General features: G+C 45.2%; 1 protein-coding gene and 1 long non-coding RNA gene across 12 annotated transcripts in view; one reads left to right on the plus strand and one right to left on the minus strand.

The window, feature by feature from the left end:
- PTPRN2 (protein tyrosine phosphatase receptor type N2) overlaps positions 1-13,684 on the minus strand; it is an 809,627-nt gene that overhangs the window by 638,297 nt on the left and 157,646 nt on the right. For 5 of the 11 annotated variants that reach the window (XM_042976559.1, XM_042976565.1, XM_042976555.1 and 2 more), the window contains exon 3: positions 4,880-5,004. The exons of 5 other annotated variants lie outside the window; for them this stretch is intronic. In XM_042976559.1, the coding sequence (XP_042832493.1) occupies positions 4,880-4,901 (22 nt within the window). In that variant the 5' untranslated portion in view covers positions 4,902-5,004. Of the gene's footprint in view, positions 1-4,879; positions 5,005-7,694; positions 7,769-13,684 lie in introns of those variants that run through there. One more of the 11 variants, XM_042976581.1, reaches the window with a different exon arrangement.
- Positions 8,074-10,727, plus strand: LOC122235951. The gene is made up of 2 exons (XR_006214111.1): positions 8,074-8,383; positions 9,749-10,727. It is a non-coding gene; the product is annotated as an uncharacterized LOC122235951 (long non-coding RNA).

Genomic DNA, 13,684 nt, shown 5'->3' on the forward strand with positions numbered 1-13,684 from the left:
TAGTAAATTTCCCATTTAGCACTACTTTCACTGTATCCCACAAGCTTTGGTAGGCCATGGTTTTGTTTTCATTCATCCCTCTAAGTATTTTCTAATTTTCCTTGTGATTTCTTCTTTGATCCATTGGTTATTTAAAAGTGTTTAAATTCACAAGAACGTGAGTTTTCCAGTTTTTGTTATGTTATTGATTAGCTTCATCCTGTTGTGGTTGGAGAAGATAATTTGTATAATAACTATCTTTTAAAATCTATTGAGATTAATTTGTGGTCTAACATACAGTCTATCTTGGAAAATGTCCTGTACGCACTTGAGAAGAATGTGTGTGTGGCTGCTGGGTGGAGTGTTTTATATTATGTGTTAGACCTAGTTGGTTAATTGTGTGTTTAAGTCCTCTGTTTCCTTACTTATCTTCTGTCTTGTTGTTCTATTATTTTGAGCAGAGTACTGAAGTCTCTCACAATTATCGTTGAACTGTTTCTCCGTTCAATTCTGTCAGTTTTTACTTCATATAATTTGATGGTCTGTCATTAGGTGCATGTTTATAATTGTATCTTCTTGCTTTATTGAACCTTTTATTAACATATAATGTCCTTCCTTGTCTCTTGCAAACTGTTTTGAGTTAAAGCTGATTTTTTCTGATATTAGCATAGGCACCCTTTCTCTCTTTTGTTTACTATGTGTGAAATATAATTTTCCATCATTTCTCTTTCAGTCATTTGTGTCTCTGGATTCAAGTGACTCTCTTGTAGACATCATACAGTTGAATCATGTGTTTTTTATCCATTCTTCCAGCCTCTGTCTTTTGATTGGAGAGTTTAATATATTTGCACTTAAAGTGATTACTGATTGGGGCGCCTAGGTGGCTCAGTTGGTTCAGCATCTGACTTCGGCTCAGGTCATGATCTCGCGGTCTGTGGGTTCGAGCCCCATGTCGGGCTCTGTGCTGACAGCTCAGGGCCTGGAGCCTGCTTCGGATTCTGTGTCTCCCTCTCTCTCTGCCCCTCCCCCGCTCATGCTCTGTCTCTCTCTCTGTCAAAAATAGACATTAAAAAAATTTTTTAATTACTGATAAGGAGGGACTTCCTTCTGTCATTTTGCTAATTTTTTTTATGTGGCCTATAAGCTTTTTTTGTCTCTCATTTTACTGCACTCTTGTCTTTTTTTGAGTTTAGTTGATTTTTTTGTAGTGAAATGTTAAAATTTTTTCTTAATTCCTTTTCTATAGCTATCTTCTTTGTGATACCATGGAGATTACCTTTAACATCCTAAGGTAATAGCATTCTAGTTTGAATTTATAGCAGCTTAACTTCAGTAACATACAAAAACCCTATTCCTTTACAGATCCATCCCACCCCTTTCAATTGCTGATGTCACAAAATTACATCTTTATTCATCATGTGCTCCAAAAAATAAATTAATATTTTTAAATGCATTACTTGCCTAAATTATGTAGAAAACAAGATTTGGAGTTACAAACCAAAGTTATAGTAATGCTAACAAATGCTTTTTATTAGTATTAGCTTTTACATTAATAATTGATTTTTTTTTCCTTTAAATGTATTAGTCTCCAGGGGTGCCTAGATGGCTCGGTCATTTGAGATTCAGACTCTTGATTTCGGCTCAGGTTGTGATCCCAGGGTTGTGGGATTGAGCTCCACATCAGGCTCCATGCTTAGTGTGGAACCTGTTTGAGATTTTCATTCATTCTCTCTCTCTCTCTCTCTCTCTCTCTCTCTCAAAATGTTTTTATTTAAAATTTTAAAATATATGTATTAATCTCTTAAATCATGTAGAAAATAGAAAGTATGGTTACAAACCATTGTTTCAATAATACTAGCTTTCATATTGCCCATTACTTTTTTTTTGAGATCTTTATTTCTCCATACAGCTTTGAGTTACTGTCTAGTGTCTACTATCTACTTACATTTCATCTTATAAGATTCCCTTTCGCATATCTTGAAGGGCAGGTCTACTGGTCATGAACCCCCTCAGTCTTTGTTTATCTGGGAATGTCCTGATTTCTCCCTCACTTTTGAAAGACAGTTTTGTAGGTGGCGCCTGAGTGGCTCAGTTGGTTAACTGTCCAACTTCAGCTCAGAGCATGTTCTTGAGGGCTCATGAGTTCAAGACCCGCATCAGGCTCTGTGCTGACAGCTTGGAGCCTGGAGCCTGGAGCCTGGAGCCTGCTTTGGATTCTATGTCTCCCTCTCTCTCTCTTTTCTTCCCCTGCTCTCTGTCTCTCTCAAAAATAAACATTAAAAAAAAATTTTTTTTAAAGAAAGACAGTTTTGTAGGATATAGGATTCTTGGTTGACAGTTGTTTTCATTCAGCACTTTGAATACATGGGCCCACTGTCTTTTGGCCTCTATAAAGTTTATGAGAAATTTGCTCATTTTCTTATTGAGAATCCCTTGTATGTGACAATTTTCTTCTCTCTTGCTGCTTTCAGGATTCACTCTTTATCTTTGGCTTTTGAAAGTTAGATTGTAATATGTCTTGGTGTGGATTTCTTTGAGTTCATCTTACTTGGGAGTTAATTGACCTTCTTGGATATTTGTATTCATGCCTTTCATCAAATTTAGGGATTTTTCAGCCATTATTTTTTCAGATATTCTCTCTGCCCCTTTCTCTCTTCTACTGGGATTCCCACAATGGGTATGTTGGCCTGCTTGATGGTATCCTACATGTCCCTGAGACTCTGTTTACTCTCCTTCAAACATTTTTCTTTCTGTTCCTCAGATTCAGTAATTTTCATTGTCCTGTCTTCAAGCTTATGGATTCTTTCTTCTGCCTGCCCAGATCTTCATTTGAATCCCTACAGTAAAATTCTCATCGCAGCTATTGTACTTTTGAACTCCAGAATTTCTTTTTGGTTTCATTTCATGTTTTCTATCTCTTTATTGAAAGTTCCATTTTGTTCACACATTGTTTTCCTGACATTTTCCATATTTTCCTTTAGTTCTTTAAGCATCTTTAATTAAGACAGTTGCTTTAAAGTCTTTGTCTAATAGATCTGCCATTAGATCTTTTTCAAAGACAGTTCCTGTTATCTTTTTTCCTTTGAATGGGCTATACTCTCGTTTCTTTGCATGTCTTGTGCATTTGTTGTTTTTGTTGAACACTGGATATTTGAATCTAATAATGTGGTAATTCTAGAAATCATGTTCTCCTTCCCCAGGATTTGCTGGGGTTCTTTATTTATTTATTTTTTGTTATAGTTTTTGGCTTTCTGATTTCTGCAGGCCATCTCTGTGCCAACGATCAGCCTGAGGTATAATATATTTCCCCATAAATACAGTTGTTTTTTAATGATCTAGTCTTTAATGTCCAGCTCCCAAAAGGTGAAGTGACAAGTGAAGGGAGTAAAAGTAGAGCACTGGCCCTTTAAATCCCCTGTAAGTCACTTGAGACAGACAGGGAGGGGCTTGCAACAACAGGGGGAGGTTCAACAACAATGGCCACCTACCTCTTTGTATAAGTGTGATCAGACACAGGAATCAGCCATTAGAACACATATCCCCAATATTTGAAGGGCAGGGCCCTTTCTACCAACCCTGGCTTGCACAAGCTGTGTGCAAATGCTTCCAGAATATGTGCACAGCTGCCTGTCAGGGGCTGAGGGTGGGGGACAGGTAGGCTGCTCCTGTGCCAAATTGAAATTTAGCTAAAATCTACCAGGGGTGCCTGGGTGGCTCAGTCAGTTGAACATCTGACTCTTGATTTCAACTCAGGTCATGATCCCAGGGTCATGGGATTGAGCCCCGTGTCCAGCTCCAGGCTGTGCATGGAGCCTGCTTAAGATTCTCTCTCTTCCTCTCCTTCTGCCCCTTTCTCCCACTCATGCTCTCTCTCTCCAGAATAAAAAAAAATAATAAAACATTTAAAAATAAAACAATAAAATAAAATTTAAAATAGCTGCAACCAAAATTAACTCCAATTTACTATCTAAGACTTCTGGAAGTTCAAGCCTTCAGTAGCCTCCACAGTTCCAAAATAGTTAGTCAGACACAGTCTTTCTGGTGCAGCTGCTGTCCAGGTGGGAGACAGTTTCCTGGTGTTTCCCACTCTATCATCTTCCCAGAATCCTCCTGTCTGTTTTTTTATAAAACTAAATCCCCTCAACTGAACTTAGACTTCTCCAAGGATTCTCAGACTTGAGTTACTACTGGATGGCCCTAGACAATTTTTGCATGTAGAGATTATCTGATTTAGTCTTTTGTGGATAGATATTAGTGATCCCCAGTCAGTCTTGTAATAACTGTAATCTCCCTTTACTTAGACTGAACTATCACTTCCTCCTCATGCCTGTGCGGGCCACATGCCCAAACTTCCTAGGTACTGATGTCTTTGCGATGACACTTTGCAAGCAGGGCTATGTACATTAGCTGGAATTTTCATGTCTTGTAATTGCCGATATAATTACAGTACAGGGTCCCTCCTGAGATAACAAGTAATTGTCCTTCACATGAGAACGAAAATAGATCTTCAGGTGCCTGCCTACCATTAGTGCCATTTCCTACAACACAACTTACTACCTCATGGCCGCATTCAGGTTGGCTGATAAATTGTGCAAAGCAAAAGATAAAACTCCTTTCTGAGGCCTCTCTGCAACACAGAGCCCTCCTGCACAGTGGACCGATGGCCTGGCCTCTGGCCTGACAGGTCAGCCAGCGTGTGGTTGGTTGTGTCTCAGGCTGTGCGTGGGGTGCAGCATGCCGGAGTTCCCATTCTTCCTTCTCTAAGTTTCAAGTCATTGAACAAGAGTATGATTCTGAGCATGAGGAGTTTATCCACCTCCAAATTCCTTTCCCATCTGACTACCTCTACAGTTACTGCAAAGAGGCAGAAAACCAGATGTTCCTCTTGCAACCCAATTACCTTGTTGTGGTCTCCATCCCATCAGGCTTCCCAGGAGGTTATCATGACGGATGCCTTTTTCATTTCAATCCACCTCAACCCTCCAAGTGTATTCAGCATGTGCAGCACTAGCGCCAAGGTGCCATCTGAAGCAGAAAGATAATTACAGGTGGAAAGAGGGAACTTACCCCTTCCACCCCACATCTCTGCCAATCAAGCAGACGTGCACACATGTGGTCTCTGTTATCCACAGCTCTACATGCATCATGCATGGGCCACTGGAGGGATGGAACACATGACATGTCCGAATTCCATTTGTAAAAGTGTGTGCAAGGGGAAATGCTCCTTTCCATCAAATTACAGTGTGCCACTAGTGCCTTCTCTTGACGGCTGCACATTCTAGGTTAATTTCAGGGTTTGCAGTAATTGAAGAGAAGAGAGAATGGAGAGTCCTGCACAAACAAGAAACAGGCAAACTTGAAGGTTTTCTCAAGACCCAGCATTTAAGTGGATTGTCCATGGTTCTCCCCTCTGGGTCCCCGGAATGGGGGCTTCAGTCCTTCTCCAGCCAGACGTGAGGGGTGTACTAGGACACAGGTGGCTGCTGCCTCTTCCTGGTGCCATGTCACAGCTTGTGACTTGAAAGAAAAGTCAGGCTTCCCCACTCCTATCTTTTCAAGGCCTGCACAGCCTCAAATTCAGAGTCAAAGGATGCCAGAGGAGACCTCAGGGCTGGTCCAGCAGCCTCATCTGCAACTTCTCTTTCCCCCCAAAATACACGACTCTGTGTGCATCTACTTAAAAATACTCTCAGAGCCTAGCTCCAATCACACCAGGAAGGGTGTGGCAACCCTGTCAGGACATTATTTCTGCTCTGCAGAGAACTGCACTGGTTTTGCCTATGCCTGTCACTTAAGAGTGACTGTACAGACTTTCAAAAAAATAAACAATAAAAGAGACTCTTTGGGGCAAAGACTAAATGAGCATTTTTTCCCCACTCAAATGGGAAGTTGAGTTTTTCGGGGTGTGGGGCAGGAAGGCAAAGAGCTAGTGAGTGAGAAAAGGTGCAAGTCTGGGGTCAGAGATCCAAAGCAGCTGGGGTAATGGGAACCCTCTTGCACTGTTGGTGGGATGCAAACTGGCGCAGCCGCTCTGGAAAACAGTGTGGAGGTTCCTCAAAAAATTAAAAATAGATCTACCGTATGACCCAGCAATAGCACTGCTAGGAATTTACCCAAGGGATACCGGAGTACTGATGCATAGGGCACTTGTACCCCAATGTTTAGAGCAGCACTCTCAACAATAGCCAAATTGTGGAAAAAGCCTAAATGTCCATCAACTGATGAATGGACAAAGAAATTATGGTTTATATACACAATGGAATACTACGTGGCAATGAGAAAGAATGAAATATGGCCTTTTGTAGCAACGTGGATAGAACTGGAGAGTGTTATGCTAAGTGAAATAAGTCATACAGAGAAAGACAGATACCATATCTTTTCACTCTTATGTGGATCCTGAGAAACTTAACAGAAGACCATGGGGGAGAGAAAGGAAAAAAAAAAAGTTAGAGAGGGAGGGAGCCAAACCACAAGAGACTCAAAAACTGAGAATAAACTGAGGGTTGATGGGGAGTGGGAGGGAGGGGAAGGTGGGTGATGGGCATTGAGGAGGGCACCTGTTGGGACGAGCACTGGGTGTTGTATGGAAACCAATCTGACAATAAATTTCATATTAAAAAAAAAAAAAGCAGCTGGGGGAGAAGCAAGAAGGTGACTGACATACCAAAATGGACCAGGAACTAAGTCTCAGCTCAAGAGACAGAGCCTGTGGTAATGTGCCGGGCCCATTACAAAGTCCCCTGTACTGGGGCTTAGGACAATAGAAATTTGTTTCTCCCAGTGGTGGAGGCTCACAGTCCCAAACCACAGTGTCCGCTGAGCTACTTTCTGGTGACAACTCTCTCTCCATGGTATGTAGCCAGCTGTCTCTACCTGTGTCCTTACATGGTCATCCTTCTGTGTCTGTCTGTCTTTGTGTCCAAATTTCCCCTTTCCAGAAGGACATCAGTCATATTTGGATTAGTGTCCACCCTAATGACCTCATCTTAACTGACTACATTTGCAACAACTCTATTTCCAAATAAGGTCACGTTCTGGGGTACTAGGGGTTAAAATTTCAATATATCAAGTTTGGGGGTAGACACAATGTAACTCATAACTAGCACCATCCAGAAAAGCTGAATAGCAGTCAAAGCTGTTTATTAGACACATTTGTTCCTTAATGCCACTCCTGATTTTATGCATCTCCATCAAACACATGGGGCCCTCAAGATTTCCTTCTCTGTCCCCCGTGTCTCCCATGTCCCAGAATGTTCTACATGAGCCCTTCCCAAGGCAGGCAGGATGAGCATTCTGCCCCTTTCTAGTAAGGCTATTCCAAGATTTTTGTAAAACCTCTCCCATTAAGGCATTGTGATGCCTTCATGTGCACGTGGGAGGCAAAGCAGGGCAAAATATACATCCAGACACATGACAGGGAAAGACCTAACCTGGCAAAGGTTCAAACATCAGAACCTTGGTTGACAGGGCCTCTCAGGAAAAACCATATGAAGCGAGCTTAATGCTAAAGAAGCAAATTACACAAAAGCCCTTGTTAGGGAATTCCCTTTTTTGTACAAATTTTTAAAATAATAATTCCAGGGCATGACCTATAACAGTACTTCTCTTTCCTGGTTGTACATGAGAACACATAGCAACATGCAGACTGATCCCATTCTCCTGGCCATAGTGAGCACCTATTAGATTTAAGCTCCTGAGAGTGAGAATTTACTCACCCTGGAGACATTCACTTAAATGGATGAACTGGGGTGACATCAGTGGGCGATATCAATGGGGCAGGAATCAGACCCGTAAGTGCCATAGAACTGAGACGTCTTTTGGATTCCTCAGAGTTCTGAAATTCCGGTTCTAGGAAAATATACTTCGGAAAAAATCAACAAAATTGAAAGGGAGCAAATGGATATTTGCTTTACCTTAGGTTAACATAAAAATCAACCAATCTATGTAGTAAGTAAAATTTTAAATGCAGGTTGAAAGTCACAAAGTTCACTGTGACTTCATTTGTGAATACTCACACATCCACCAAGAAAGGAAATACTGACAAAGCACACATGAAAACAAGAACAAAATACTGGGATGGGGAGCCCACAGCAACCTGTATCTTATTATGTGAATTCTCTAAATGTTCCATAATGAAAGGTACCACTGTGACAAGAAGAAAAATTAATTTTATAAAAATCACTTCATCAGAGTGTATGATCCCCCCAAAGATGTTAAATGTCGATTTTACTGATACAAATATGATGTCCTAACGCTAGGGAAGGGAGAGGAGTACATCCAGAACAACACGATGAAACACAAAACCAGAGTCTCTACAAGGCAGCTGAAGATTAATCACCAAAGGAGCATTCAAGATGAGGAATGCTGTGAGCTCAGAGGCACAAACAGAAGTTGCCACCGGGAGGTACGTTAGCCCATTAGAGTGATGACAGCCCAACAGCTGGCTGGAAGACAGAACACTATCCACAACCCTGATTCACACGCACAGCTCTCAGGGAAGAGGGCTCCCCTCCTGAGTCTGCAGGGACGTGGCCCACCTCTGCCAGAGGTCTGTGGAACAGGAGACGGGCCTGAGGCTTCTGATGGAGACATCTCCAGCCTCCCCAAGGACAACCCCCCCCCCCCGGGGCAAGCCCTCCCCCAGAGACAAGACCCCCCTCCCCGGGGACAAGCCCCTCCCCCAAGGACAAGCCCCACCCCCCCAGGGATAAATCCCACCCCCCAGGGAAAAGTCCTGCCCCAGGGGACAAGCCCCCTCCCCCGGAACAAGTCCCACCCCAGGAACAAGCCCCCTCCCAGGGACAAGCTCCCCCCAGGGACAAGTCCCCTCCCCAGGGGACAAGCCCCTCCCCCAGGGACAAGCCCCACCCCCCCAGGGATAAGTCCCACCCCCCCAGGGAAAAGTCCCGCCCCAGGGGACAGGCCCCCCCCGCCCCCCTCCAGGGATAAGCTCCCACCCAGGGGACAAGTCCCACCCCTGGGACAAGACCCACCCTAGGGGACAAGCCTCCTTCTCAGGGGACAAGCCCCTTCCCCAGGGACAAGTCCCACCCCAGGGGACAAGCCCCCTCCCCAGGAACAAGTCCTACCCCAGGGGGCAAGCCCCCCCCACCCCCGCCAGGGGACCCCTGCTCAAGGCACTGGTTTGGCTGCAATCCGTAAGTCAACTTTGTGCTGAGCGACATCTGACAGCCCATCGCGGTCCCGACACTTCTAGAGAGGCCTGTCTTGGGAAGGCAGGCAGCACCTCCACCCCCCGCCACCGGGAAGCTGCGTTTTGCCTTGCCCTTCTCTGCCCCAAAGAGGGCACTGCGGACCCTCTCAGCTGGGGGGCACACACACACAGCTGTGGGTCCCGCACAAACCATCCAGCGATGCAGATGCTGGCAGGCAAGGCTAGACGTGGCCACAGAGTTTGCACCGCCTGAGGGAAAACTGCAGAATCTTTCCTTTGGGCTGCAAACCAAGGCTCCATCCAGGACTGAGGTCTTCTTACTTAAAACACCTGAAATGCTTGCCTCTCCAGAACAGACGTCTGGAGGAAACGCTCTCTTACCACAGGCCTGAGACACAAAGGGAGCTGCAGGCCCACCTCCGAATCGGCAGGTAGCAAAAACAAGGTTCAAGAGTTTCTCTGATACATGGGGTCTTATCTACACAATTCTCCCTGATGCAAAATACGATTCATCTAGTGCTACGGTATCCACTACTTCCTGAATGTATTCAGAATGTATTTTTCCGACCTTACCCAAATTCGTGTTCTTTTCAGTCTTAGAAAAGTGAAACTCGTCTGACCGTGGACAGTCTGCTCAGGAAACCCAGACCCTTCGGAAGTGCGAAGTAGAAACTCGGTGTGCCACGGCCGTAGATGCTGACCTCACGCCACAGAACTGGGATCCGAGCGTGCGCTGATCACATGAAGGGAAGAAGCTGCACACCTGGCGCCTGAGGGGCGGCCACCTCTCCAGGGACCCCCACTGGCAGCTCCTTCCAAGGACCCTCTCGACACCACATGCCGTGTGACTGGTGCTCAGTGACTCTGAGCCTGGGTCCCGCTCCCAGGGCCCCCCACCCGCACACCTCTCAAAGGTCACTTCTGCACCCACAGTCCTGCTCACCCAACCACCGGCTTCTTCGGTTTCCATGCATGCCTTCCGTACTCAAACCACAGTCATGATTTTTGTGTCGTCGTTTCAGGTCTGTTTTTGTCACCCAGCACCGAACAGCTTGGAAAACAAAGCTTCAGAAGCACACAGACAAGTGACTTTGGGCAAATCTGACTCTCCTCAAGCATGTGATGGGGAAATGTTACAAATACAGAACAGACAAAGCATACAGCCCACGGGTCCGTGCCGCCTGAAAAGAAAGCGAGGACACACCCCGGGTCGTGGAGAGAGAACTGTCCCCACCAGCCTCCCGCAGCTGGGACCTCAGACAAGCTCAACACTCTGAGCCCAGAGTAAGACCGAAGACCCCCAAGAGCCTAGACACAGTGCCACCACGACCCTGACCTGGAAGCCTGTGCTCATGGCTCAAAACAACCTTGATCCTGAAATGTCATACTGCTAAGTGGAATGGAGAATGAATTCGCAACGCATTTATGTGGAAACCTTAAGAAGAATGAAAGCAAGAAGATGTCTCCCACAACATTTAACAATTATCGTCTTTGAGAGGCATATGTGCATGCTCCCTAAAGCTCCTCCTGGTTTTAGAAGTCAGAATGCGGGGAAAAAAAAAAAAAAAAAAGCCAGAATATGAAAGAAACCTGCATAGACAAGAATGACAAAGGCACCAACCTGGTGTGTGAGATTTTTATTCCTTAAGTTACACTGACATCTGGTGGTCTTTTCTATCAGAAAGGAAATACTCTTGGTTCTGTAATCTTAAACATATGTATAATCAAAACACATCTTTGCAGTGTCTTTGGGATTGAAAGCAAACACCACCAGAGGCAGCATAAAATATTAATAAAATAATGAAAAAGCTAATAAGAATATATTCATGCATAGTCTTAATTTTAATAAACCAAAAAAAAATAAAGCATGGTTTTCCTCTTCCTAGGCCACACCTTGTTAAGGTAGTTTAGATTAGAGTGGCTCCCTCTATAGTGGAATTTTTCAAACAGAATTTAAAAGGAAAAGGAGGAAGAAGAGATCAGTGCCTGAGGGCATCAGCCCACAGGTTTCTCTCCCCCCCCCCCCCGTGAAACTGTTATTATTAGCATCTTACAGGAAGCTCTTCTCTTTGGTAGAGAAACTAGGAGAAAGTAGATATTCGTTACTTGTTTCTGCAAAATGACAGTTATTCCTAAGTGTGCCAAAATTAAATTAATAAAATGGGTAATTCAGTGGGCTCAGAAAAATCCACATGATAAGAAAAGGTAACTGCATAATATAAATGTTTCCCCTGTGTTTGCAGAACTACATTGAACATAGGACCACCTCTTTGCAACTTGACTATGGTGATAACTGTAAAAGATGGGGGAAGAAGGGGACTCACACAAAAATTTGCTTTGGATCTTCTGTCCCCCTCTCTCTGCCCCTCCCCTGCTTGCACTCTCTCAAAAATAAATAAACATTTTAAACATAAATACTGCTAACATAAACACTGGACTTCCCAGTGATATTTTTATTAATTTGCTTGTATATTCCAATAGCTACCAAAGACAGTTTGAAAGTCTGTTATAGCAATGTCATTTTAGAAGATACAGAGTTATTTGCCACCCATTCTAGCAATCACTTTACCCTCTTTAATTAAAAGAGAAAAAAGTATCAAAAGGCAATCATCCTACCTCTCCCACCACGCATGTTCCTAATTATCACAGCACCCGGAAATTATACATTTTTATTCCCATTTTACAGATGAACAAGGGGCACCTCCAGATGGACGAACATCCCAGGTTTACCCTCCGGCCCAGGGAACATCTCTGTGCTTCCAACCTGCCAGCAGATGTAGCATCTGGCCCAGAAACTCTGCCTTCCGCCCACCCCCCCCCCCCCCAGGCCTCATCTCTGCACCCGCACTCTGCATTAACATTCACTTGACCGTGCTCAGGGCCAACACCCGTTCGCCATACCGTGTGCACAGCCTGCTTCCTTCAAGAAGCACCAGCCCACCAGCTGGCCACTGTGCTGGCCAAGGCCAACCTCTCCATCCATGGTCAGGACTGGGCTGGCCTGGCCTGGTCCCTCAGCAGCTCTGTCCAGTCGGACAGTGATGCCCGGGTCACCGCAAAGGCCAACAGGCCACCTGACACCCGACAGGCACTTGAGAACTTGAGAAGGAGCAAAACTGGAAATGACAAAACCAAAGACTCCGATCTTGCCTCCACTGCCTCCTAAAGTGACCGGTAATCATTTCTTTCATGCTGGACTCTTGCAGGGTTTTTTACCTCAGTACCCGGGGTTCGTTGTCTCGCCTCGAAGAATGAAGAGATGGTCACAGAATATAATGAGCAGCAGGCAAAAGTTTATTAGAGTGTAAGGAAGTAAGAATAATAGGAAGGCTCTCTTTGCAGAGAAGGGGCATTCGAAGGCGAATACCTGTGACTATAGGCAAGGGTCCTTGTTCTATAAGGTTTGGGTCGCCCCTCCTTCCCTTCCCCCTCGATCCTTCTCAGGTCCTTATTGGCTTGATAACTCTAGGTGCTGGGTTGTCCATTCCCGACTGGCTCCATTCCATTGTATGAGGGGTGGTCTGTGGCCACAGTGTTCCTTGAGGGTCATATGTTTTATGCTCTACTACTTATTTTTAGTTAGGTCTTTTGTCAAATTCCTGAGGGGAACCTGAGGGAGAGTAGGTGGGGTCTGTTATGTTCTTAAGAGGAACATTACCCTCGAGGGAATCTGCTGTGGTCAGCATTGTTCCAAAGTATGTGTCTCTCCCCACCCAGGGACCTCAGGTCCTAATCTTTCCCTCTCTGCCTACTGGATCCTAGCTTTTCCTGTCAGAGCATGCTGACTCCTCTTGGCCCATGCAACTTCCAAGTCAACAGAAATGGCAGGAAACAAAGGAAAGCCTGCGCACAAGCAACTAGCTTCTCTCTCCAAGCCCCTGCCACCCCCGGACTCATTCTACAAGCAATTATCCCTTTAACTTAACAGAGCCTGTGGTGGCCCTGATAACACATCTATGGCCAGCTGAAGAGGTGAGGGCTCACCCAGGCATCTTGCATGGGAAAAGGGGGACTCTTGCAAAGGGGAGATCTTTAGGACTGGCCAGATGACATTTGCAGCTGGAAGCCATCCACTCTGCCTGTGATTGTGGCTTCCTGGACCTGGTGACGCAAAGTGAGGTGTACGTAGAAACATGCACAGATCACACAGCCCACCTCCTCCTGACCCACGACCGACTACTGACCCACGCTGGGGGCTGATGCACCGGCGACTCCCACTTCAGCTCTGCCTCCAGCCAGACCTAAGACCTGTGGACTGCTATGGCTTCTGAAGAAATGCCCAGGGTCACACCCGCAAGGTAGAAAAACCAGCCAACCTCTACACAAGTGACACATGCCTGAGAAGAGGTTGTACTCGTGGCACCCCACAGACGGGTGGCTGACCAGAGCCCTCAGATCATTCCTGCAGACAGAGAAGGTTCATGCAACTGCCCATCAGTTACATGTGTTTAACACGATCGCCACGTCCCTCAGCCATGAGCAATGCTGGCTGGGAGTCACCAGTAATGAAACCTGTCAAAGGGCCTAGAA

This window comes from Panthera tigris, chromosome A2, assembly GCF_018350195.1.
Source record: "Panthera tigris isolate Pti1 chromosome A2, P.tigris_Pti1_mat1.1, whole genome shotgun sequence".
Taxonomy (NCBI): Eukaryota; Metazoa; Chordata; class Mammalia; order Carnivora; family Felidae; genus Panthera; species Panthera tigris.